General features: G+C 34.0%; 1 protein-coding gene across 2 annotated transcripts in view; it reads left to right on the top strand.

The window, feature by feature from the left end:
• ITPR2 (inositol 1,4,5-trisphosphate receptor type 2) overlaps nt 1-26,699 on the top strand; it is a 561,528-nt gene that overhangs the window by 298,934 nt on the left and 235,895 nt on the right. For both annotated transcript variants that reach the window (XM_001363065.4, XM_056799421.1), the window contains 3 exons: nt 14,398-14,526; nt 15,147-15,267; nt 24,292-24,482. In XM_001363065.4, coding sequence (XP_001363102.1) covers nt 14,398-14,526; nt 15,147-15,267; nt 24,292-24,482 — 441 coding nt within the window. The remainder of the gene's footprint in view (nt 1-14,397; nt 14,527-15,146; nt 15,268-24,291; nt 24,483-26,699) is intronic.

The raw sequence follows: 26,699 nt of genomic DNA, 5'->3' as shown, positions 1-26,699 counted from the left end.
AAACTCTTAACTGATGGAGACATCTAAAATAACATTGAGCTGTAGGGCAGACTCCAGGAATTGTTAGTTTTAAGGGATGACAAAGTGTAGGAGTTCTTGCATTACCTCAGGAGATCTGATGACAGTGCCAGGAGTCTGAAGGACAGATAGGCAGGGCATATGGTAAGATCTGGGTCCTCTACCAGGAGAACAAGAGTTAGTGATTTTCATCTTATCTAAGATATGTGGGTATTCCAGCAGCAGAAATAGGTTCTGTGAAGCCGTCTTGTATTGGGCAAGGGATGATGTGGTTAAAGTACACTGGGATTATTGCTTTCCACAGTATAGACAGTTTTTAAAGTAGCTTAAATTTTTCTTAGAATTTTTAGTAGCTACGTGATATTTGGCTCAAATCAAGTTTCCAATCAAGCTTTATATGCAAGCTAGTATTGTGTCAAGCCACCAAAGTCACCCAGGCTTAGGCTATTTTGAGAGTGAGGTCTGTTATGTGGGGTGATGAAGGCTTTACTGTATTCTGCCTCAGTCAAACTGTATTTGAAGAACTGTGTTTAGCTCTTTGTATGCCACTTTTCAGGAAGCTGGTCAGTCAACAAATTTAAATGTTTACTATGTCTCTGGCACTATAAATTCTGGGGATTAAGGAAAGGTAAATGTTTTTGTCCTCCAGAAGGTTACATTCTAAATGGAGAGGTAACATGTAAATAAAGGAGGTATGTCTCTTTTTCTACACAAAACACATTTAAATGTCTATATTTTACACTTGCTATCTCTCTATATTCAAGTACTATATTTGTGTATGTATATGGAAGCCATAGATTCATATGATTTTAGAGTTAGAAAACAACCCCAGAGCCCAGTGTTCTCATATCGTAAGAGTGGCAGCTGAGACTGAGAGAAGGGACTTGTCAAAGATTGTGCAACTAGTTATAGCTGGCATTTACATAATACTTTAAAATTTGTGAAACACTTTATACACAGCTTGTTTTATGCTCATAACAACCTGGAGAGTAGGTGCTATTATCATCCCCATTTTACAGATTAGGAAACTGATTCAGACTCAGAAAGCAGTGACTTGCCCAGGGTCACACAGACTATTAAGTGTTCTATGCTAGATTTGAACTCAGGTCTGAATTTTGATTTTTTACTCCAAATCTGAAGTGAAAATTTGGGAAATATATAGTCTTAGTGGAAAAATAATTGCCTATTAAGTGCTACTCTCTCTGTAGTCAGAATCAATAGCAATAATAACAAAGCATTTAGTAAGCATGATAATATTTGTGTGACCTTGGGAAAATTATTTCACCTTCTTAGATCTTAATTTCCTCATCTGTAAAATAAAGGGGCTGGAGTATATGATCTCTAAAGTTTTTTTTTCCAGCAGTTTATTTATAATCACATGTACTGTGTATATATCATATTAGGCACCAAAGATAGAAGTTTTGCTAAGACATAGTTGTTTTACTCATAAGGTAATATAGCCTCTCTTTGCCTCTCTGTCTTTGTTTTTGTCTCTCTCCTTCTCCTCTTTTCTCTTTCCCCTCCACCCTTCTCTCCACAAATAGATTAAGGACTAGATGGGTGATTTCATTGGTATAAGGAACTTTCAAATGAGGAAATTTCCTCAACCATTGTAATTCAACACTTTTTTTTTGTAGCAGTTGCCTAGGACACTATTAAGTTAAATGAAAGATGTACTGATGAAAACCCAGGGTCACACAGCCATTCTGTGTTATGAGAAGGGACTTGAATCTAGGTCTTCCTGACTCCAAAGCTAGCTCTCTATTCACTTTGCCTTAGCCTCTCTGATATATAATATCATGTTCCAAATTTATTAGAGAATTATTAAATAAACTCTTATGTGAAGCATTAGGGAAGTTATTATTGATAACTGGGATTAGGTAATGCTTCTGAAAGGAAATAGAAATTGTGGTGGTTTTTAAAGGATGATTAAGAATTCAACTGGAATAGAGAAAGAGGGAGACTTTGTAAAACTTAGGGATTGTCCCAAGTGAAAACATGAAGGCATTAAAGCGTTATTCAGGAACAGAAAGCCATTTGTCTAAAGTAGAATAAATGAAGGAGAACTTAACATGACCTTCCTTTCTGCTTTTCATTTCTTCTCATGTCTCTAAACATTAGAAACATTTCCTTTTAGTTCAGCTAAATAACTATATTAATTAATAGGTAAGAAACCATTAATTATAGTGGCATGGTACAGAAGGTAGATAGTTTTACACCAGGGAGATGTGGGTTCAAATCGAATTTTGACACATTCTGACTGCCTCTTGGAAAGTCATTTAACAGAACCCCCTACCTTTGCTCTGTGATTAAAACTTGTAGGACAGTTCATCTATATTCATACAAGGTGAGTTTCTTTACTGAGATTTTCTTCCTCTGCTAAAAGCAGGTATGGTTTTGGAACATTATACAAAAAAGTAAATTGCATTTTATTTTGGTGACTGCTCTAGACCTGTCCTGTCTTTTACTTTGTCTTTTTGTCTCTGTCACATTTTTTCATCTCTCTGTGTCTTTATCTGCCCCTCTCTCTGTCTCTCTGTCTCTCTGTCTCTCTGTCTCTCTGTGTCTCACTGTCTCTGTCTCTCTGTCTCTGTCTCTGTCTCTGTCTCTGTCTCTGTCTCTGTCTCTGTCTCTGTCTCTCTCTCTCTCTCTCTCTCTCTCTCTCTCTCTCTCTCTCTGTCCTTTCCTACCTCTTTCCCTCCCTACCCAACAAAGGAAACATACTATGCTTTCTAGTAAATTTTTGGATAGTCCAAATTCAGATGATTTATTTGGCCCCTAAAAGGATGTTAAGTAGCTTTCAGAAAATTTTCAGACAGTACCTTTTGATCTTCAGTGTTTCAATGTTATCTGAAAAGAGGTATTTTGAGGGTGGAAAATGATTTTCTTTGGGCTTTTATAACTGCAGTTGTAGGGTAGTCTAGTGCTTTGAGTTTTCATTATTAGAGTTTAGCAATGCTCTATAGGTAGTATTCTCTATAGGCTAGAATTCTTTTTTCTTTGAAGATATACCCAATTTTGTTATCAAATTTAAGATTTGATAACAACCAAAAATACCTTGGAGTGATATGTTGGCAGCATTGAAATGCACCACCCATTAGGAAGCTCACATAACATGGTTTGTCAAATATGTCACTGCTTAGTGGGACAAATCACTTTGTTTCATTTTAAGACAAATGACTTGAGCCATTCTCTCCTTATATGTAGTTTAACTGTGGAACAGAGGTTACATAGTTTAGAACACATTTCTGTCTTTTTTCATATGATGGGACTGAAAAGACTTTCTTGACTTTGATGATCCCTTTAAGCAAATGCTGGATGATCCATTTAAGCAAAAAGTCCCCCAAGGGAACTACTGTAGACCTTCTGCAAGCTAGAGAAAAAAGGAACAAATTCAAAATTCATAGTTCATTTTATTTGCTATATAGAATCCCATCACATTACTAATTCACATATTTACTTCATTGAGAATTTTGATAAGTTTTAAAACAATATTCATATTTGATCTGATGTTGCTGAATTGCCCTTTTTTGTTTCAAATATTCAAATATTTTGTTTCAAATTTTCAAAAATTTGTTTCAAATCAAAAATTTCAAAAATATTTTGTTTCAAATATTCAATCACTTATGAAGTGTTTGAAATTCTAAGCAGTGGTTATTGGTTTAAGGTATGGGGTGAAGAGTTAGGGAAGATTCAGGTATCTGGGATTCAACTGAAGTTTTCACATTGATACTATTGACTGAGAATAGTCTCTGTTCTCCATTGATATGACCTGTAAGAGACCTTATACCCTAGAACTAAATGAAATGCAAATTTGTTTTGAGTGTAGGTAGATCTTGAAATTTATCATCAGAATCAATTTTGTCAAAATTTGAGAAATAGATTCCACAGTTCTTAATGTGACAAAATTATTAAATATACTTATGTATAAAGTCCTATATGAGTCACAGAGAATAAAAAAATGAAATGAAAAATCTCAGTTATGATTCCTTGGAAAACTAATTTCCAGTTGTTGCTGGTATTATTGCAAAGATTAGTTCTAATTTAGCCATTTTTCAACAGAAGCTAATCCTGTTTTACTAAGGTCCAGAGTAAAAAATATTTTAACATAATATATTTGTGACTATTTTCTGTTTGTTCTACCCTATATTTTCATTTCATATTCCCCTTCTTTTGCTAGTTTTCACTATCACATTCCCTCATCCCAACTTATTCACTTATTCTATTTACTGTCTCTTAAATTTAGTAATTTACTCAGTTTCTCTTTGAAGTTCAGAGTTTACTTAGTAAAATAAACATTTTATTGTACCTTATGTTTCATGGCATATAAGGAACAACAATATTGGTATTAATAATTATAGTTATTTAAGCCCATTATGTGCCAGGCTCTGTGCTAAGTTTTTTTTTTTTTACAAATATTCTTTCATTTTGTTCTTAAAACAACTTTGGAGTTAGGTGCTATTATTATCCCCATCTTGTAGTTGAGGAAATTGAGGCAAACAGTTTAAGCATCTTACCCTGAGTCACATAGCTAGAAGTATCTGATGCTGGACTTGAACTCAGATGTTCCAGAATCCAGGCCCAGCATTCTATCCATTGCACCACTACCTAGGCTGCCTTACAGGATTGGAGCAGGTTGTTAGGTTTGTGTTTTTACTGTACCCTTTCCAACTCTAATATTGTCTTTTCTTGTCTTAATTACTCCAAGTATTTATAAGAAATCTTCCATTCTTTTTGGATGGATCTTTTTTTGAAAGCTTATTATTATTCTTATTCCCATTTCTTTTCCATTGTTAACCCTATCTGTAAAGAGCTATGATTGAGTGGGGTCAATGAGACTAACTGAATTTACTCTGAATTGGATAAGAGTTGGGGAGGTGTGGTTGTAGCTGAAAGGTTCATGTACAGATGAGAGTGACCATTGAATTGTAAACATTTCAAGATCAAGAACTGGCCAGAGAAGACTCTTAGAAATGAGCAGTGAAAGCAGGGTCTAAACTAGGGTCTACAAGTGGTAATTGTTCAGTCCTGGGTAAATCATGGGTATAAAACAAGAGAAAGGGTTATTTCAGTACAACAAAGTTAGTTTTGTTGGCAACTTTCATGTTTTTATGCTTGATTATATATTGCTGGTTCCACCCTCCAGTTTCTTCTAAATGCCTTCAGATCTACAGCTCTGGCAGCTGCTCTCATAATTTTGCATGGTAATTTAATCATACTAGTGTGTATGAGATTCCATTCAGAGTCACCACCCTGATTTATATCTTTATTGAACTATTACAGTAGGCTCCTCATTGGACTCCTTGATTCAATTCTCTCCCATCTGTAATCTTCCCAAAGCTGTCAAGGCAATATGCTTAAATCAATGGTTTGTTCTGTTCGAGAAGCTCTGTTGACCTCCCTGTTGCCTCTAGAATCAAACTAAAACTCTTTTATTTAACATTTAATGTCCTTTACAACCTGGTTCCAATCTACCTTTCCAAGCTGATTATATATTTCTTAGTTACCAACTCTGTGATTCTATGGTCCAACAGCTCATCTACTTTTAGTTTCTTATACATGACATCCCATCTCCCCTGTATGCCTTTGCTTAGTCTTCCCCTATGACTAGTACACTCCCTCTTTATCTTCCCATATCAGTAGAGATTCTTAGCTTCCTTCAAAGCTGAGCTCCAGTACCAATGAGTCCTTTCCTATTCTTCCTCTCCCAATTGTTAGTGTCCACGCCCAAACTTCTCACATTTGCTTAGTATAAATTATTATACGTACTCCTTGTTGCCTATAAAAGAATCTAAGCTATTGTATTTCCAGAGCCAAATGTAGTAACCAACACTTAGTACCATTTACTAAGTGCTTGATTATGTTGTCTGCTTTCACACTTTACCTTCTCTCCTCTCCCAGGCTTTCCATTCATAGTGCCATCACACTTATTCAGCCCTTTATTGCCCCACCCCCCACCCCCCAATCTGGATTTTTGCAATCCAGGACAGCACAGTTTAGTGAATAGAATGGTTGATGTGGGTTCAAGAAGACCTGTATTCAAATGCTGCCTGATGTTATCTGTATGATCCTGGTCAAATCTCAATCCCTGAGTTGCAGTTTAATACCTGTGATATTTCATTGAGTTTTTGTGAGTCTATAATGAGATAATGTATGAAAATGTTTCTTAATCTTTTAAGTGCAGCACAAATATTTGTTGTTTAATGCCTCTGATGCACAGTAGTTATATGACTATTGGTAAGACTTTTGACTTTTCAGTGCTCCAAGCAACTCTTTATTTTTTTTAAATTTATAATATTTTATTTGATCATTTCCAAGCATTATTCATTAAAGACAAAGATCATTTTCTTTTCCTCCCCCCCGACCCCCATAGCCGACGCGTGATTCCACTGGGTATTACATGTGTTCTTGATTCTAACCCATTGCCATGTTGTTAATATTTGCATTAGAGTGTTCTTTTAGTCTCTTCTCTGTCATGTCCCCTCAACCACTGTAGTCAAGCAGTTGCTTTTCCTCGGTGTTTCTACTCCCAATTTGTTGATTATTTCAATTAGCTTTTTGGTTGAATCTCTAGGATTCTTTAAGTAGACTATCATGTCATCTGCAAAGAGTGATAACTTGGTCTCCTCCTTGCCTATTTTGATGCCTTCAATTTCTTTTTCTTCTCTAATTGCTACTGCTAGTGTTTCTACTACAATGTCAAATAGTAGAGCTGATAATGGGCATCCTTGTTTTGCTCCTGATCTTATTGGAAATGCATCTAGTTTATCTCCATTGCAGATAATGTTGGCTGATGGTTTTTAGATAGATACTGTTTATTATTTTTAGGAATGACCCTTCTATTCCTATGCTTTCTAGTGTTTTTAATAGGAATGGGTGTTGTATTTTATCAAAGGCTTCTTCTGCGTCTATTGAGATAATCATGTGGTTCTTGTTGGTTTGCTTGATGATATGGTCAATTATGTGGATGGTTTTCCTAATATTGAACCCAAGCAACTCTTTAAATCTGTACATTAAAGACCAGTTGCTGATCTGCATTTGTGGCTGGAGTTTTTAGAGCTCCCTGCATGGATGCAATCAAAGGCACAGGTCACAACATTAAAAAAAATTATTATAATGTATTCTCTCTCTGCCTCCAGTGACCCCAGTGACTTTGCAATGAGGAAAATCTTTTATTGTGCAGAGATGTGATCATCATCTCTGCTCTGGCTTCATATTACTTATGAGATATAGTACAAATCTATCTCCTGGCATTCAAGGCCCTCTTAGCCTCATCTCACATTATGCCCACTGTTCTGGCCTGAATTTTAGTTTTCTATTCCCTGAACTGTACATTTTATGCTTTCCTGCTTCCATACTTTTGCTTATGCAGTTCAGATCATCAAATGATAGCTATTTGTATATGTGTTATATTTACCCTGCTAAACTTTAAAGTTCTGAGGGTAGGAATCATTTCTTATTTGTGTTTGAATCACTATTATTCCCACTCCACTTCTACCTCAGTGCTTGGGATAAATTCTGCAGATTGTAGGCATTTGCTAAATTTTTATTGAATGGTAATTCAGAATTAAAGAAAAAGTCTAATATTTCCTTCTTCCTTTCTTAATTGGATCTTTTCTGCTTTTCTTTGCTATAGCTTAGATGTTTTAAGCTAAGTTAAAGAGAAATTTAAAAAGGGTTTAGTCATAATTTAACTATTCCTTTTATTTTTATAATATTTTATTTGTACTGTTATTTTAGTATGTTCTCATTTCTAAGGGAAGCCTTCATATCTCTCATTTTGAATATGGAGGCAACTTTGAATTTATTTATTTATTTTTATTTATTTTTGTTTTTTTATAGAACAAATAACTTTTATTTTTTTAAACATTATTTTTTTATTTGGTCAATTTCAAACATTATGCCTTGGTTACAAACATCATTTTCTGTTCCTCCTCCCCTCCCTTGGCCCCTCCCATAGCCCACGTGCAATTCCACTGGGTATTACATGTGTCCTTGATTAGAACCCATTTCCATGTCATTCGTGTTTGCACTAGGATGTTCATTTAGGGTCTATATCCCCAATCATATCCCCCTCGACTCATGCAATCAAGCAGTTGTTTTGTGTGTGTGTGTGTGTGTGTGTGTTTTGTGTGTGTGTGTGTATGTTTGTGTGTGCATGTGTTTTTCCTCCCACAGTTTTTCCTCTGAATGTGGATAGTTTTCTTTCTCATAGATCCCCCCAGGTTGTTCATAATCACTGCATTGCCACTAATGGAAAAGTCCATTACATTTGATTGTGCCACAGTGTATCAGTCTCTAGGTACACTGTTCTCCTGGTTCTGCTCCTTTCACTCTGCATCACTTCCTGGAGGTTGTTCCAGTCTCCATGGAATTCTTCCACTTTATTATTTCTTTGAGCACAATAGTTTTCCATCACCAACATATACCACAATCTGTTCAGCCATTCCCCAATTGAAGGGCATCCCCTCATTTTCCAATTTTTTGCCACCACAAAGAGCTCAGCTATGAATATTCTTCTACAAGTCTTTTTCCTTATTAATCTTTTGGGGTACAAACCCAGCAGTGCTATGGCTAGATCAAAGGGCAGACAGTCTTTTAGTGCCCTTTGGGCATAGTTCCAAACCCTCAAGAATGGTTGAATCAATTCATAACTCCACCAGCAGTGCATTAATGTCCTGACTTTGCCACATACCCTCCAGTATTCATTACTTTCCATTGCTGTCATGTTATCCAATCTGCTAGGTGTGAGGTGATACCTGAGTTGTTTTGATTTGCATCTCTCTGATTATCAGAGATTTAGAACACTTTTTCATGTGCTTATTAATGGTTTTGATTTCTTTGACTGAAAATTGCCCATTTATCTTTGTAAATTTGAGTAATTGGACTTTTGTCAGAGGTTTTTGTTATGAAGATTGTTTCCCAGTTTGTTATTTCCCTTCTGATATTAGTTACATTGATTTTGCTTGTACAAAACCTTTTTAATTTGATATAGTCAAATTTATTTATTTTACATTTTGTGACTCTTTCTCAGTCTTGCTTGGTGTTAAAATCTTTCCCTTCCCAAAGGTCTGACATGTATACTATTCTGTGTTTACATAATTTACTTATAGTTTCTTTCTTTATGTTCAAGTCATTCACCCATTCTGAGTTTATCTTGGTGTAGTGTGTGTGAGATGTTGATCTAAGCCTAATCTCTCCCACGCTGTCTTCCAGTTTTCCAGCAGTTTTTATCAAATAGTGGATTTTTGTCCCAAAACCTGGGATCTTTGGACTTGTCATAGATTGTCTTGCTGAGGTCACTTACCCCAAGTCTATTCCACTGATCCTCCTTCATGTCTCTTAGCCAGTACCAAATTGTTTTGATGACCACTGCTTTATAATATAGTTTGAGATCTGGTACTGCAAGGCCACCTTCCTTTGTATTTTTTTTTCATTATTTCCCTGGATATCCTTGATCTTTTGTTCTTCCAAATGAGATTTGTTATGTTTTTTTCTAATTCAGTAAAAAAGTTTTTTGGAAGTTCAATGGGTATGGCACTAAATAAATAGATAAGTTTGGGTAGGATGGTCATTTTCATTATGTTAGCTCATCCTACCCATGAGCAGTTAATGTTTTTCCATTTGCTCAGATCTAGTTTTAGTTGTGTGGAGAGTGTTTTGTAGTTGTGTTCACATAGTTACTGTGTTTGTCTCGGTAGATAGATTCCTAGGTACTTTATATTGTCTAGGGTGATTTTGAATGGAATTTCTCCTTCTAATTCCTACTGCTGAGATGTGTTGGAGATAAATAAAAATGCTGATGACATATGTAGGTTTATTTTGTATCCTGCAACTTTGCTAAAGTTGTTGATTATTTCCACTAGCTTTTTAGTTGATTCTCTAGGATTCTTTAAGTAGACCATCATATCATCTGCAAAGAGTGATAGCTTGGTCTCTTCATTGCCAATTTTAATACCTTCAGTTTCTTTTTCTTCTCTAATTGCTACTGCTAGTGTTTCTAGTACAATGTTAAATAGTTAAGGTGATAATTGGTATACTTGTTTCTCTCCTGATCTTATTGGGAATGCATCTAGTTTATCCCCATTGCAGATGATGTTGGCTGATGGTTTTAGATAGATACTGTTTATTATTTTTAGGAAAGACCCTTCTATTCCTATGCTTTCTAGTGTTTTTAATAAGAATGAGTGTTGTATTTTGTCAAACACTTTTTCTGCATCTATTGAGATAAACATGTGATTTTTGTTGGTTTGCTTGTTGATATGGTCAATTAGGTGGATGGTTTTCCTGATATTGAACCATCCTTGCATTCCTGCTATAAATCCCACCTGATCATTGTGAATAACCCTCCTGATCAGTTGCTGGAATCTTTTTGCTAGTATCCTATTTAAGATTGTTGCATCTATGTTCATTAGGGAGGTTGGTCTGTAGTTTTCTTTCTCCTTTTTTTGACCTGCCTGGCTTTGGAATCAGTACCATATTTGTGTCATAAAAGGAATTTGGTAGAACTCCCTCTTTGCTTATTATGTCAAATAATTTGTATAGTATTGGGATTAGTTCTTTGAATGTTTAATTCAATTCATTTGTGAATCCATCAGGCCCTGGGGATTTTTTCTTAGGGAGTTCTTTGATGGCCTGTTCAATTTCTTTTTCTGATATGGGATTATTTAAGAATTCTGTTAATTTGGTTTTCTTTTTTCCTTTTTTAAATTGGATTGACCAGTACTTTGTCTATTTTGTTTGTTTTTTCAAAATACTAGCTTCTAGTCCTATTTATTAGTTCAATAGTTCTATTACTTTTGATTTTATTAATTTCTCCTTTAATTTTTAGGATCTCTAATTTGGTTTTCTGCTGGGGGGTTTTAACTTAATTTAATTTAATTTAATTTAATTCGCTTTCAAGTTTTTTGATTTGCATATCCAATTCATTGATCTCTGATCTCCCTAATTTGTTAATATATTAACTCAAGGATATAAATTTCCTCCTGAATATTGCTTTGGCTGCATCCCATAAGGTTTGGAAGGATGTCTCATCATTGTAATATTCTTCAATGAAATTATTAATTGTTTCTATGATTTGTTCTCTAACTAACCGATTTTGGAGAATCATATTATTTAAATTTCCAATTAATTTTTTATTTTGCTCTCCATGCACCCTTACTGATCATTATTTTTATTGCCTTATGATCTGAAAAGGTTGCATTTATTATTTCTGCTTTTCAGCATTTGTATACCATGTTTTTTATGACCTAGTATATGGTCAATCTTTGTGAATATACCAAGTGTTGCTAATCCACTTTCCTATTTGTCTATGTTTTATAGGTGAGTTCATCTCATTCACGTTCAAAGTTATGATTGTCACTTGTGAATTCCCTAGAATTTTGATATCTCTCCTAGTTCAGTCCTTTCTTCTTTTGCTATATACTTTTAAACCAGAGGTTTACTTTTAATCAACCCCCCTAATCCCCTCCCTTGATATGCTTCCCTTTCTGGTCCCTCCCTTTTTGTTCCCTTCTTTTTTTTTTAGGGTCTGTTAAGTTACCTCCCCCCTATCCTTCCCTCCCTTCTTGTACTCCCTCCCGCCTACCCCCTTTAGTTTTCCCTTCTCCCTTACCCTGTAGGATAAGATAGAATTCAAGATCCCAATGGATCTAGATGCTCTTCCCTCTCAGAGTTGATTTCCCTGAGAGTAAGGTTTAAGTATTATCTATTAGCACTCTCTTCCTCTCCTTCTTATAAGAGTATTCTTCTCCTCCCCTTCCCATGTGTATCTTTGTGTGAAAAAGATTATTCTATTTATTTTATTTCTTAAAGTATCTCTTGGTACCATCATCAACCCCTCCTTTCTTTTTTTTTGCATATCGTCTTATAGCCCTTAATGCCCCAATCTTTTCCTATGAGTGATTCTTCTAATTACTATAATAATAAATACAATTTCTGAGAGTTACAAATATTTCCCCATATATTAATATATATATATAATTTGATCTAATTGTAGCCCTTAAAGAAGAGAGTTTGAATTAAAAAAAAAAAAACATTTCCCCCTCTTCCCTCTCTTTCATATTTACCTTTTCATGTTTCTCTTGATCTTTGTGTTTGGACATCAAACTTTTCACTTAGTTCTCGTCTTTTCTTTACAAATACTTACAAATCTTCTATTTTGTTGAATGCCCACACTTTGCCCTGGAAGTATATAGTCCGTTTTCATGGATTCTTAGTTGAAGACCCAGTTCTCTTGCCTTTCTGAATATCATGTTCAAGGCCTTGCGGTCCTTTAGTGTGGAAGCTGCCAGGTCTTCTGTGCTCCTGATGGGTGCTCCTTGGCATCTTAATTTTATTGTGTATCTTCTTGTAGAATTTTCTCCTTAGCTTGAAAGCTCTGGAATTTGGCAATTACATTCCTGCAAGTTGTCTGTTGGGTATTAATGTAGAGGGTGTTCTATGAACTCTTACAATGTCTATTTTTCCCCCTTGTTCAAGAACATCAGAGCAGTTTTCTTGGATGATTTCTTGTAGTATGATATCAAGATTACTGTTTATTTCTGGCTTTTCAGGTAGACCCATGATTCTCAGATTGTCTCTACTTCCTCTGTTTTTCTGATCTGTCACCTTGTCAGTGAGATATTTTATGTTTTCTTCCATTTTGTTAGTCTTTTGTCTTTGATTCTTTTAACATTAATTCTTGCTGTTTTGCAAGATCATTGTGTTCTAGTTCCCTAATTCTGGTCTTTAAAGACTGTTTTTTCCTTTTCAGTTTGGTTTGTCCTGCTTTTTGTGGCTTCTAGCTGTTTCTCCAATTGGGAGTTCTTGTCCTTTAGACTATTGTTTTCTGTTTGAATTATTTCCCACTTTTCTTTACAGAAGGCTTCTATCTTTTTGATAAGCTCCAATTTAAATTCTTTAAGAGCTTGTGGACAATTTCCATTTTTTTAGAAGCTTTCATCTTTGTTTGAATTTCTTCCTTTATATCCTCTGTAGCCTGGATTTTCCATCTGTAAAAATTTTCCAGGGTCACTGCCTTCTTCCTATTTTTCTTGAAGGGTGTTTGTTGATCCTGGGCAGAATTAGCCATCCCTGTGGTCATTTTTCCTTCCCTTTTTAGTCAGAAACCTGAGCGAGATGGGCAGGTTCTCTGTTTATGGAGTTAAGGAGAAAGGTTTTTGCCTGAGGCAAGCTCTTGAATCTCTTCAGCCTCAGCTGTTTGCAAGAGTGCCCAAGGTCTGCACTCCCCAGCGAGCAGGGGTTTCAAGTGTAACTGCTCTCAGGGCTGGGTCCCCGGAGGTCCTAGCCAACTCCCAAGGACCTTGAGATGCCCCTTGCTCACTCTAGAGGTGCCCCTCACTCACTCACTGATTCTGGCATGATGTGGCTCTGACTCTGGTTCCATAGGTGGGGTGGGGGAAGGTAGATTGGCTTACATTTGGGTGGAAGCTTTTTAACCCTCTTATAGTGTGGAAATGCCCAAACCCCATGTACCTTCAATGCTGCTCCCTACTGTAGAGTTTCTCCATTCTTCTGAAAATGGTTTTTATGTTCTTTTGAGGTAGTATATTTTGGTAGGTGCTGGGGAGAGGAAGCATCCCGTGTCTAGACTGCTGCTTACCTGGAAGTCCCACAACTTTGAATTTAAAAAATGAATGAAAGCACATCTATTAAGTGCTTACCATGTGTCAAGCTCTATACTAAGTACTGGGTATATAAATAAATACAAGCAAGCAGTATAGCCCTTGTCCTCAAGAAGCTTTCATTCCAGTATTAGGAGATCACAGACAAAGCAGAGTTAGAAGTAGAGGGGGATGGCCATGTGAGCATAGCACAATCTGTTAAGTCTTTTGAGTATGAGTCTGGTGTTGGAGGACCAGCTATCTAGTCTATGTTTGGGAAGACATATTGTTAGGTTGGCTACAAGATAATGAATAAGAACTAAAAAAAAAGATTGTTGAGTATAGAAGAGGGTTGTGATCTGCATCAATACATGCAGCACTCCGAGCAAGCAAATCACTTCATTTTTGAAATATTGAAATGTAGAGAGAAAAATGATGTTTCTGGAAATATAAATTTAATTAATGGTGAATAGAGCATATAAGAATTAAACAGGCTGGAGGAGACTAGTGAGAAAGGAATAGAACAGTGGCATATAAGAAATTTGCTTCAGGGAGGAAATGATAATGAGTTTTGAACACAATTCAGAAAAATGAAGGTCTGGCAAGTTGGAATTTCAGAGGAAAATTGCACCATTAAATGCCACTATAAAATAGTTATAGTTTACTTATATTTTAAATATATTTGGATGGAATGTTTATTTGTATTATGAACCACCTATTTGCTATTGAAATATTGTTTGCAAGTAATATGGAATCTTTTTATTTTCCTTTGTAGGTTTGCAATACAACTACAGATAGGAAACATGCAGACATCTTTTTAGAGAAGTGTGTAACAGAGCCAATAATGAATATTGTTAGTGGCTTCTTTAATTCTCCCTTCTCAGACAATAGCACAAGCCTTCAGGTAAGTCAAGCAAAAGCCTTGTAATAGAAAGCTAATTAAGCCTTTATTTGAAGGTCAAGGGTTTTCATTCTTTTTCTTTGGTCAGAAAGCAAATTTCCTATATATTTCTTATAGCAAATTTCCTATATAACATATATACTATTAACCTGTATGATTATCATAGCCTTTCCTTAAATAAAAGGGACATATACAACATTCTCTCTCCCTGCCCCACTTTCTTATATATGAAAACTTGTAGACTAAATTTAATCTTTAATTGACAGACATGTTCATATGTATATTTAAATTCATTTTAGAGGAAATTTATTAAACATCCTTCCCTTTATAGCTTTTCTATCTCACCATTATGTGAAAAACATTTCTATCTATAATAAAAATACTTTGTCCTTTTAAAATTATAGATGTTTTAAGGTTTCTGTCTAGTGTGTTTATATATGTATATTTTTCAGTCCACATATCTAGTTTTATGGAAAGTTTTATTTTTCCTTCTTAAATCTATGATAATAGCACAAAGTGAAGAACTAATTGCATTTTGATGAAAGTTTTGAAATTGTACAGTTCCTTTGCCTGATAATTTAAAGGTTCACTTACATTTTGATGCATTTTCCTTTCTGTTTTAGACTCACCAACCAGTTTTTATTCAACTCCTTCAGTCTGCCTTTAGAATTTACAACTGTACCTGGTTAAACCCAATACAAAAAGCCTCAGTGGAGTCATGTATCAAAACATTGGCTGAAGTGGGTATGTTAAAGTGTCAAGTTTTTCCTATATGTATTTAAGGTGGTTCTGTTTGGGGCTAGTGGACAGCACAAATAGCTTTTTCATTTTGTGTTTTAATAATTGAGAATTTTGCTAGTAGGGCTGACTTTATGAAAATGAATTATAGTTTGAAAAAACTTTATTCTTGTATATCATTTTTGGGTCAGGGGAAGATTCCTGGTCTTTTTTTCTACATTTAAATTTAAGATAAACTGCAATGCTTTCTTTTAGCATCTTATACCAAAATATCTAATTAAGATTTTATGGAGATTAGCTTTGATTCTATCTTAAAACTTACTAGGGAATTTATTTTTTCTTTTGAACATACTTAGTTAATTATACTTCCATCTGTTAGCAGGTCTTTAAAAAGTTTTTTAGTTTTCTTATTTTGTTTCTAATAAGCAATATTTATTTAGTGCCTGCTTCATGTTAGGGACTTGATTTAAAAGTGGAAGGTAAGGGGGCACCTGGGTGGTTCATTAGATTGAGAGCCAGGCCTAGAGATGGGAGGTGCTGGGTTCAAATCTGGCCTCAGACACTTCCTGGCTGTGTGACCCTGGGCAAGTCACTTGACCCCCATTGCTTAGCCTTAACCACTCTTCTGCCTTGGAACCAATACCTAGTGTTGATTCTAAGACAGAAGGTAAAGATTTTAATTAAAAAAAAAAGAAGTGGAAGGCAAGTTTCCTGACCTTGAGGATCTCATATTCTGTTTCAGGGGTTATAAATTTAAAAAAAAAGTGCTGTGGAAGCAGAACTTCATCAGATACTGTATCAGATATTAGATTAGGTTGAAGTTCCTGATTGATATTTAAAGTGCTAAATGTGGAATTAGGAAGACCTGGGTTCAAATACTATTTTGACCCTTTCATTCTGTGAGACCATAGTCAAGTACCTTAACCTTTCTTAGTATTAATTTCCTTATCTGTAAAAGTGGGTTTGAACTAGGTAGCTTCTAAGTTCTAAATCTCTATTGCCATGATCCTATGATAATTGGCTACTGAATCACAGATATTTAGTTGGATGAGACCTCAGGAGCCTTCAAGTCCATCCTACACCCAAAAAAGAACTATTATTACTGGATATTTGATAAATGGTAATCCAGTCTTTTCCTCCAGTGAGTATAACTAATTGACTCTTAAAGAATCCCATTGTACTTCTGGATAACTTTTTTGGATAAGTTATAGAAGGAATAGTAGAAGGAAGTTTTTCCATACATAAAATCTAAATTTGTTGCTCTATAAATTTTGATCATTGTATCTTGTAGATAATAAATTTAATTCTTTATCCTAAATGACAGTCCTTCAGATACTTGGATGTTAGCTATCAATTCTCTTTTGAATCTTCAGTTCTACAGGATAAACATTGTCAATTCCTTAAACCAATCAGCATATATCCTGGACTCAGTGCTTTTGACTAGCCTCATTGTTCTCCTCTGGACACTCTCTGGCTTATTAATGTCTTTTTTCCTCTTAAAAATTCCAATTTAAAAAACTCCAAATGTCTGAACATATCAAAATATCATGGGAATATCATCTCCTTATTTCTGGAAACCTTAATGCAGCCCAAGATTATATTAGCTTTTGCTGAATTTTTTGACTGATATTCACTTTGCACTTCACCAAAACCCACAGATCTTTTTCAAACAAATTGCTGTATAACTATGTCTTTCCCATATTGCATCCATAAGGGTAATTTCCTTAATCTAAGTGTAAGCCTTTACATTCACTCTTACTTAAAATTTGTATTATTAGATTTATGATTTTTTTGGTTCTTGACTGTCATTCAGTGTGTTAGCTATTCCTCTATGCTTCTGTCATTTATAGTTATAAACATACCATCTAAGCTCTGTGATAAGACATTAGAAAATACAGGGAAAATAGCAAATCCATGAGGCCCTTCCCTTCAGCCTTTCTTCCAAGTTGTCATTAGACGATTACTTTCTTTTTTGAATTTACCTGCCCAGCCACATTCACATGCATTTAAATGTGTTATAATCTAACCATACTCTTTCATATTTTCCCATATGAAGAGCCTTGGATATTTTATCAAAGCACTTTCTTAAAATCTAAGCCAATTGTATCTACGACATTTGTTTGGTAATAATAACCCTGTCAAAAAGGGACATAAGATTAGTCCAGCATGACTTATGCTTTGATGGATGTGTTCAGATTTTTGTGATTGTTGCTTCGTCTTCTAGTTGCTCTCTAATTGGAGAAAGGAGAAGAGAAATTGTTGATTGTGAGTCAGACTATATCCACTGACTTACAAAGAGGACAAGATTTTGACTTTTACTTTTGGTGGCAGCACCTTTCTTTCTTTCTTTTTCTTTTTGTTTTCTTTTTAAATCCTCTTACCTTCTGTCTTAGAATCAATACTGGGTATTGATTCTAAGGTAGAAGAGTGGTAAGGACTAAGCAATGGGGGTTAAATGACTTGTCCAGGGTCACACATCTAGGAAGTGTCTGAGGTCATATTTGTACCCAGGACCTCCCGTCTCTGGACCTGACTCTCAATCCACTGAGCCATCCAGCTGCCCCAGTGACAGCACTTTTCAAAAAGCAGGGGGAAAGGAAAGCAGCACAACAGCTATCTGTTCACATGGCATTTAAAATAGTGAATGTGACATCTTCCACACTAATGTTTCATGCTGCCAATACCTAGGCAAATGAGATGGCAAAATAATTAACCTTGATATCACTACTGAAAACTAGTTGAGTTTGAAATCTATGTGCTGTTTATTACAAACTATTTTATGTTTAAGAAAAATTAATTAGGTTTTTTAAAAGCAGCTCTGAAATATAGCATAAATTGACAAGTTGTGATGACATTTCATCTGTAGATACTGGTCTAGGTATACAAGGAGGTTACTCTGTTACCTGGCAAATACATCCTTATTTTTTACACTTTAATGACAGCACCTGGTAGGTTGTTTTTTTTTAAGCCCTTAATAAGCTGAATTCAGTGGGGGGAAATAAATCTACCAGATGGTGTTAAACACTTCATGGAGAGCATGCTGATCATCAGTAGTACTTAAAAAGTGGGAAATTAAGAACATTGAATCACATGTTAGATTTCATGTTGCATTTGCTATACAAACTCTGACTTCAGAAGTGCATGTATGTTGTGTGGTAAACTCATATCTTACATTGTGGAAAAGTCTGTCTTTGGATGCTTTAAATGTGCATTAATTAAAATCTGTTCATGTAGCCTATTCCTTATTACCAAGTTATTAAACTTTTTTGTATTGCTCAGAAATTTGTGATTAAGCAGGAAATATTAATGTGGTAGAAAATATTTTTTTAAATATCTTAACAAATATGTAATTGATGTAAATATGTTATCAAGATAGTTTTTAGAAAAATGAACCCAGGTATACATAGAACTAAAGCTCTATATTATTGGCATGTAATCACATATTAAATTAACAAACACAATAATATTTAAGCATTATTTATATTCCAGGTTACATGTGAGACCCATGGAATACAAAGCAAAGAATGAAATAGTATCTTCCATCAGGGAACGTATATTCATTTGGTAGATACAACATTGTTCTCATATGAGAAAATATAAAAAATGTAAACAAAGTAAATTTAAGGCAATTTTTTGGGATGAAGAAAGCATAGACAGATGGAGGGAAGGTAGGAATAAAGGCCTAATGTTAAGACATTAGTTGACGTGAATTTAGACTTGAGAAAAACAAGGGATTTTAAGAGGTAAATGAGGGGAGAGACTAAATTCAGATACATTCTCTTTGAAGGCATGGATTGAAAAGATGGAATTTCATGTGTGAGAAACAGCAACTTAGGCCAGCTTGGCAATGCTCACTGTAAGAGGAGAAATGTGTAATAAGTCTAGAAAGACAGACTGGAACCAGATTGTAAGGACTTTAAAAGGCACTGGGTGGCATTTCCCCCCTTTATTTGCATCCCTACTGCCTAGTGTAACACTTTTGTACTCAGTAGATGGTTAAACATTTGCTGATTGCTGAAAGAACGATACTACATACAAGTGAAGCAGCTGCACATAGAGCCATTTGAATTCTCTTCCCTTTCCCCAGTATCTCCATGTAAACCTGTAGAGGTTTTTCCTCTCAGAGCTTATGGGGCACAGACCCTTAGCCATTCATTCTTTTATTCTAAAAAATTATGTTTCTTTATTTTTAACATTCATTTTTTAAAAAACAATGAATTTTAAATTCTCTTCTCTCCAAATTATTTCCCACCCATTGAGAAGGCAAAAAATATGATACCTATTATACATGTGAAGTCATGCAAAACCTATTTCCATATTAGCCACTGCAAAAAAAAAGACAAGAAAAATAAATTAAATAAAAAACTTCAGTCTGTGCTTAGAGTTTATCATTTCTCTTTCTGGAAGTGGATAACATTTTTCATCATTAGCTCTTTGAAATTCTTGTGGAACATTTTAATTGCCTATTCATTCTTTACTTAAAGACATATTTTGTTTTAGCTTTGCCTAGATTTTCCCTATAATCTCTCTTCTCCCTTCCTAATGAGTCATTCCTTATTTAAAAATATTTTTAAATAAAAAAAGGTGTAAGAATTCAGCAAAACTGATTAATTCATAAAAACATAGGGCGTTTTATTCAGTGTTCCACACTTTGGACTCCTTCATAACCCCATCCAAACTTTACAAAGCATTGAATGTAGGTCTCTTCTTTTCTCTCTTCTTTGGGGGTTTATCTTATTCTTTATAATCTTGAAATTTTCATTTTCAGTCACTTTATGTATGTTTTATTAACTCTACTTATCAATGTCTATCTATGCTTGTCTATATTCATCATTTCTTATGACACAGTAAAGTTCTATTACATATATCTATATCTATATCTATATCTATATCTATATCTATATATATCTCAATCATGCTTTGTTTCCATTCCTCAATCATTGTATATCTACTTTTTTCTAGTTCTTTGCTGCTACAAAAAGAGCTGCTATCCATATTTTGGTGTATATGGAAGGGTGGAATTGAAGGATATAGTCATTTAAAAGTGCATGTTCCCTTTATTTGCACAATTCCATTAGTTATTTCTATCTTTTTTTATCTTTTCCAACTTTCTTTTTTTTCTTTTTCTTTCCAACTTTTTTCCTTTTTCTTTTCCAACTTTAGATGAGACCCTAGCTGACCTCTTCATTCCTAGGAATTTTGGGCAAGCAAATAAAATTATGGATATTGATCTAGGTCACAAGTAACCATGACTGTTTCACAATGGGGAGTAGCATAGGGAAGCTGTGACTGCTAGAAACTAAGCTCAGATAAAAACCCTTACATGTGATGTCACATATATCTTAGGCCTTACCACCCTCAACCCCACTCCCATTTTCAAGTCTTGTCTTCAGAAATGCCATCTGCAGATAAAAATTAAGCAATGAGTTTGGATGGGTAGATCTGTCAAGAACTGTCAAAAATTTGGCAAGTAAAATGCAAAAACATTTTAATATTATATGTTAATAAAACTCAAATTCTATGAGTGAGAATTTCCAAATTTAATTTAAAACGTTGTTCAGATCCTAAGTTATCTTCCACTCCCCTCCCCTATTGAGAGAGCAAGAAAAACAAGACATCTTACAAATAAACATAAAGTCAAACAAATTCCTACTTTGGCCATATAAAAATAACAACAATAACATGATATAAAATGCACTCTAAGTGAATCTCCTCTCTGTCTAGAATGGGTAGCATGTTTTACTTATTTTATTTATCCTCTTGAATTGTGATTCCTAAGTCTTTTTAAATTTATATTTACAGTATTGTTCTTAGTGTATAAAGTGTTCTCCCAGTACTGCTCACTTTCATTTTGCATCAGTTCATATATGTCTTCCCCAGTTACTTTGGAACATTCCATTCATCATTTTCTTACAGCACAATAGTATTCCAGAGTGGAAAATTTAAATTGCAACAGAGAGTAAATAATTTTTTTAATTAAAAAAACTTTTAATTGAAAGATATTTTCCTTTTCTCTAGTGAGTTGTTGATGGAATTCTTAATAAAGAAGTTCCATATAAGCCCCATTATCAAATAACATTTATCAATGAAATAATTTGTGTGGCATTGTGATATGAACTATACAAAAATGCTAGTCTACTTCTTCACTGTACAAATTGAGTTAGATGTGATTTTCTAGAACATCACTGAGAAACATAACATATCTTATGTAAATACAGAGAGCAAAACATGTATTTATACAATTTAGAATGAAGATAATGAACCAATGAATCAAGTTAGTAAGGGATTTGAATAAGAACCTTTAGGGAAGTACTGTTTTTGCTATATTTGAGGCACAAGCCTCTTATATTGCTCCTTACTCATTGTTTCTTAGGTAACTACAAATCTTTAAAATCCTGTAAAATAAACACTTTGAAATTATGAATTATTGAAAATTGAATTAATATATATGCTGATAATCTTGAGCATTTCAGTTTTGTCTTTGCAAATTTGTAAACTTTTTAGAGGTTTGTGAGGGTTTGTATATCTCAAAACTGATGAGATTTATCTTTAGTGTCTTAACTTAGTGTTATCCATATAACTCTACAATAACTATATAGATCATACAATCAACATATACCCTTCGCTCTCCTTATCTTTACTGTCATTTTTTGCTATTTTCCAGGTCACTCTCAAGATCTTTGGGATGTTCACAGTCTTTTCCCCTTCCCCATCCCCTTTGAGCATCCTCAGGAACTTCAATATTTATATTGCCAACTCTGTTACCAATTTGACCTGCTTAGTTTTGGGAATCTCCTTCTCTATCCTATTTTAGCCACACATAATCAATCTCTTGGAAATTACATGACCTCTTAAACTGAGATATTTGAAATTCTACTTCCTAGTCTTAATCTCTCTTTTCATCTCTCCCCCTTTTAAAAGGAAATCTACTTTCCCCCCATTTCATCATTTTATGGTAAATGCATCAGGAGATATTAGTGGAAAAATAGAAGAGTTTTATGTGATCTTATATGAGAGCTACTTTCTAGAACTCAAAATGAGATGAAGTAGACAAGGAATACTAAGGATAACAAAATCGGATTTTAAGCTATGTTGAGGGAAAGCAAAGGATAAAAAAAGGGACTTATGGTTCATAAGATGAACAGAGAGAAGGTAGCATGGTTTAACTTTAATTTTGTTTGTATGATTGGATAGAATAGAACAAAAATAATTAATAGGCAGTTGATACTCAAATCGGAGATAGAAGATTGTTTACCTGTCCTGTAGGAGTTCAAATCATGTGGCCCAGATGAAGGAAGTAATTGAAGGGGACTGAAAGGACTGGCAAATGGGTAGAGATGTAACAAAGAGATGTAGTATAACAATGAGAAACTTCCTATTAGAATTATCCAAAATTGAAAAGCGATCCCCAAGCAAAGACAGAATGACAACTTATCTGTTATTTGATAGAAAGGATTCTTGTTCAGATATAGGTTAGACTAAATGACCTCTGAATTCCTTCCTTTTCTGAGATATTGTGTGTCTGCATCCAAATAAACTTACTTAAACTTATTTTTTCCCCAAATGTACATTGTTATGAAAAACTAATATAAAGTTTTCTAAGGAAGATGCAGTTGTCAAATGTGCTTCACACCTGTTAACCTCACTTTTTTTTGTGTGTGTGAAGGGGGAACTAAGTACTTTCTGATAATTTGTTTGGTTGTTTTTCTAAGCATTTTTATATTGATGCACTGTGAAGTTGCTTATAAAACATGAATCACCGATTTCCTTTTTGAATTTTTAATGAATAACTTTGACTTTCAGAATTAAGGCATTCTCAGACTAAAAGCCTTTGCCAGTATTATGGAACAATTTACTGGTTGGAGATTAAAATTTAAAATTTGGTAACTTCTTCACCCTGATTCATTTTAACATAGTTTGCATATTAGTGGTTTTGTGGGATAGGGCTTCCCAATTTAAGTTTATTTTTTAATATAATTTATATAATTATTTATATATTTTTATATATTTTATTTTTATATAATTAAATTTAATAATTTAATCCTGTAGAAAGAAATTAAAGTTCTTGTATGACAATTTCATGTCAGTGTCAACTGAGTTAAAAGTAAACATTTATATTTATATTTTATTTTCAACTAAAATATTTACATATATTTTTTGTTTTAAAATGAGTGACAACTGAGAAATTAATATCTGTCGAACTACAAAGAAAACACCATAGAGTTTTTGTGAGTGTATCTTTTAACCTTGCTCTTTGAACTGGAAATTATTTTAAAACGATCAGACCAGATTTAAACAGAAGTGCAGTTCTATTTTATTGTTTTTTTAACCTATGGAAGTTTTAATTAGTTAAATTTTATTGAGAAGTTACAGTTTTGGACTACTACTTAAACATCAGTACAATTTTTATTTCCAGATACTTAACAGGATTATATAGATGCATATTTGTTGGTATGCCAGAGACTGTGTCTGGGTCAAGTTTGAGGTTATGTGGAAATGATTCTCCCAAAACACTATTTGCTCCATCACTCAAAAACTCATGGGAGAAAAAGTGAATAATTGTCATAAACATTGTTAAGCTACCTCTGAAATGTTTCCTTACTAATAAGACAATTATTTTCTTATTCCATAAATTACCAAGAACAAAAGTTGACCCAGATGAAATATTGTAGTAATTCAATGATCATGATAAAGTAATAATATGATTAGTATATTCATGCATAGGAATTCTTGTTTTTTGTCAAAACGAACATTATTCACTTTCTCCGACTGAAGTTATACTATATTTCTCACAGAACATACAGAGTAGGTACTTAATAAATATTCAAATGAATGAATGATTGAGTGAATATGGAACAAATGTGAAAATGTATACTAGAGTGGATATAAAATAAGATTCATATAACAGTTCTCAGTATTCCTGTGCATTTTGTGAATACATTCCCAGATTATCAGTTTGCTTTGCTAATATATTTTCAAAAACCCTCCATATGGTTAAGATAGATAAGATTCAATTTTTTCCTTCTCTAGCAAAGAATCGTGGCATTGCAATTCCAGTGGATTTAGACAGCCAAGTCAATACTCTGTTCATGAAGAGCCATTCCAATATGGTACAGAGAGCGGCCATGGGATGGAGAATGTCAGCTCGTAGTGGACCACGCTTTAAAGAGGCTCTTGGAGGGCCTGCATGGGATTATAGGAACATAATTGAAAAGTTGCAGGTAAATATTTCAATTTATATTTTGTAGTGAAATAATACCCTTGGTGTTTGGTGCCATGGTAAAAATAGTTTATAAAATGAGCTTTTTGGTAGGCACTGTAGTTGGTGAAAATTTTGAACAGTGAAGGGACATAAAGTGGTGTTAATGGAACAATTGATCAAGTGTCATTATGCAGAATGGATTATGTGCAGGAAGCATAGAGGGGACAGAATCATTTGACTTCTTAGGAAATAACTTTAGCAGTGGAAGTCTGGGCTAATGAGACTCATAACTAGAGTAGTAGTAGCACATGAGGTTGAAAAAATATGATTGCAAGTGACATTTCAGAGGTATATTTGACAGAAGTGACTGAGTGGAAGGTAAGAGGGATGAAGGATCTCAAAGATGACACTGAAGTTTTGGACATGAGATACTGGAAAAATTATGAAATTTGCCTCATTTATAAAATCATAGATTTAAAGTGGCAGAGAGACTACATGGTCCTCTAGTTCAATTCCCCTATTTTTCAGTTTAGGGAATTGAAATGTAGAAAGATAAATTATCTGTTAGATCATAGTCTTATAGATGTAGAGCTGGAAGGAGCCTTAGAATCTAGGCACTTTAATGTTTTCATTTTATTTTTGAGGAAACTGAGGCTCAGGAGGCTAAGTAATTGAACCAAGGCTACATAGGTAGTATTAGAAGTATGATTTGAACCCAAGTCTGACTGCAGAGCCTTTGCTTTTTTCACTGTAGAAGGATCACTAGATCCTACTTCATTATATCCACTTTACAAGATCCTACAATGTTCACTAGCTACTTACTATATCCCTCGCTTCTTTTCTCAGTCATATTCTTTGAAAGAAAAAAAAAACTGTCTTCATGGGCTACTTCTCCTTCCTCAACTTTCATTCTCTAGCAATTTGGCTTCTGACTTTATCACCCAGCTGAAACTGCTTTCCTAAAACAATATCTAATGGCCTTTTCTCAATCATCACTCTTGAATTCCCTATATCATTGAAACCTTTGGCAACCTTCTCCTGGATTCTCTCTTCTTTTAAGTTTTCATGTACATTGCTCTCCTACCTGTGTGCTCACTTTTAGAAAGACCAATATGGAGGATATAATATAAAAACTAAAGAAAAAAAAAGAAGTAACCAACAACAGATATTTTATATAGGGAAATCGTATATAGATAATACTAATTAAATGGCCCAGAAATCTCCAAATTATTTGAAGATTTAGAAAAAGACAGATTCAGGTGACTGACTGAGAAGGTAGCTAATAGTGCAACCACATAAGGATAACAAAGAATCAAGAACATTTAGACAAAATGTAAAAATATACATAATATATACAAGGAAACTATTAAAGAAGACTTTTAAGAAATCGGGGTGGGGGTGGGAAGTAACAGTATTGAAAGAATACACAATATTTAAAGACGGGAGAAACTTGAATTCAACTCTCCTAGACTCAACCAAACTCCATCACTAAAATGATAAGAACTTGAGGGATATAAAGGTATCCTTAATGGAAGTATTTAAACAGTAGCAAGCCTTCTAGCCAAAAAAGATAAGCATTTAAGCTAATTTGTATGTCTTAAATCAAGATAAAACAGTTGCTAGCAACTAAAAGATTCAGGACACAATTTTAGAAAAACAGAAAAAAAGGGAGGGAAGACATGAGGGAATAGTCTTGATAATAGAAAATAAAAGTGTGTGATAAAAGTGAAATTCATATTAAAGAATCTATATATTATTAATATGGCATTAATTTTATTTAGGATATTTCTTCTAAACTTGAATTAAAATCAGAAATAATAACAAGAAAACATTAATAGAATGATTGAATATTAAGAATATTATATGTAAATGAACTGTCTAGAATTTTTTTAAAAAATTACAAAATGAATTAAAATTAGGTTTACAGCAAAGACATTTAACTGAGAGATATTTAATTTGATTCAAAATGAAAGAGTAGTCTAAAATTTACTATAGTGCCACCGAATCATTGATATTAAACAGCTGAATTTAAATTACAAAGCATTCAAAGAGAAAATAAAGGGCCATATTGTAGTGCTAAACAGTTCTTTTAAAAAATAACAATGTACTAACTATTTCATGAAATAAAAAAAGATAATACATTAGATACATAGTTCCATTCAGTGTATAAAATACTTCTCTTTAGACTAAAGAAAAAGGTAGACATGCCCTTAAAGAATACATGAATGCCCAAATG

Source organism: Monodelphis domestica, chromosome 5 (genome assembly GCF_027887165.1).
Source record: "Monodelphis domestica isolate mMonDom1 chromosome 5, mMonDom1.pri, whole genome shotgun sequence".
In the NCBI taxonomy this organism is placed as follows: domain Eukaryota; kingdom Metazoa; phylum Chordata; class Mammalia; order Didelphimorphia; family Didelphidae; genus Monodelphis; species Monodelphis domestica.
Note: the sequence above shows the minus strand (reverse complement) of the source record. Positions and strands in the feature narration are given on the sequence as shown.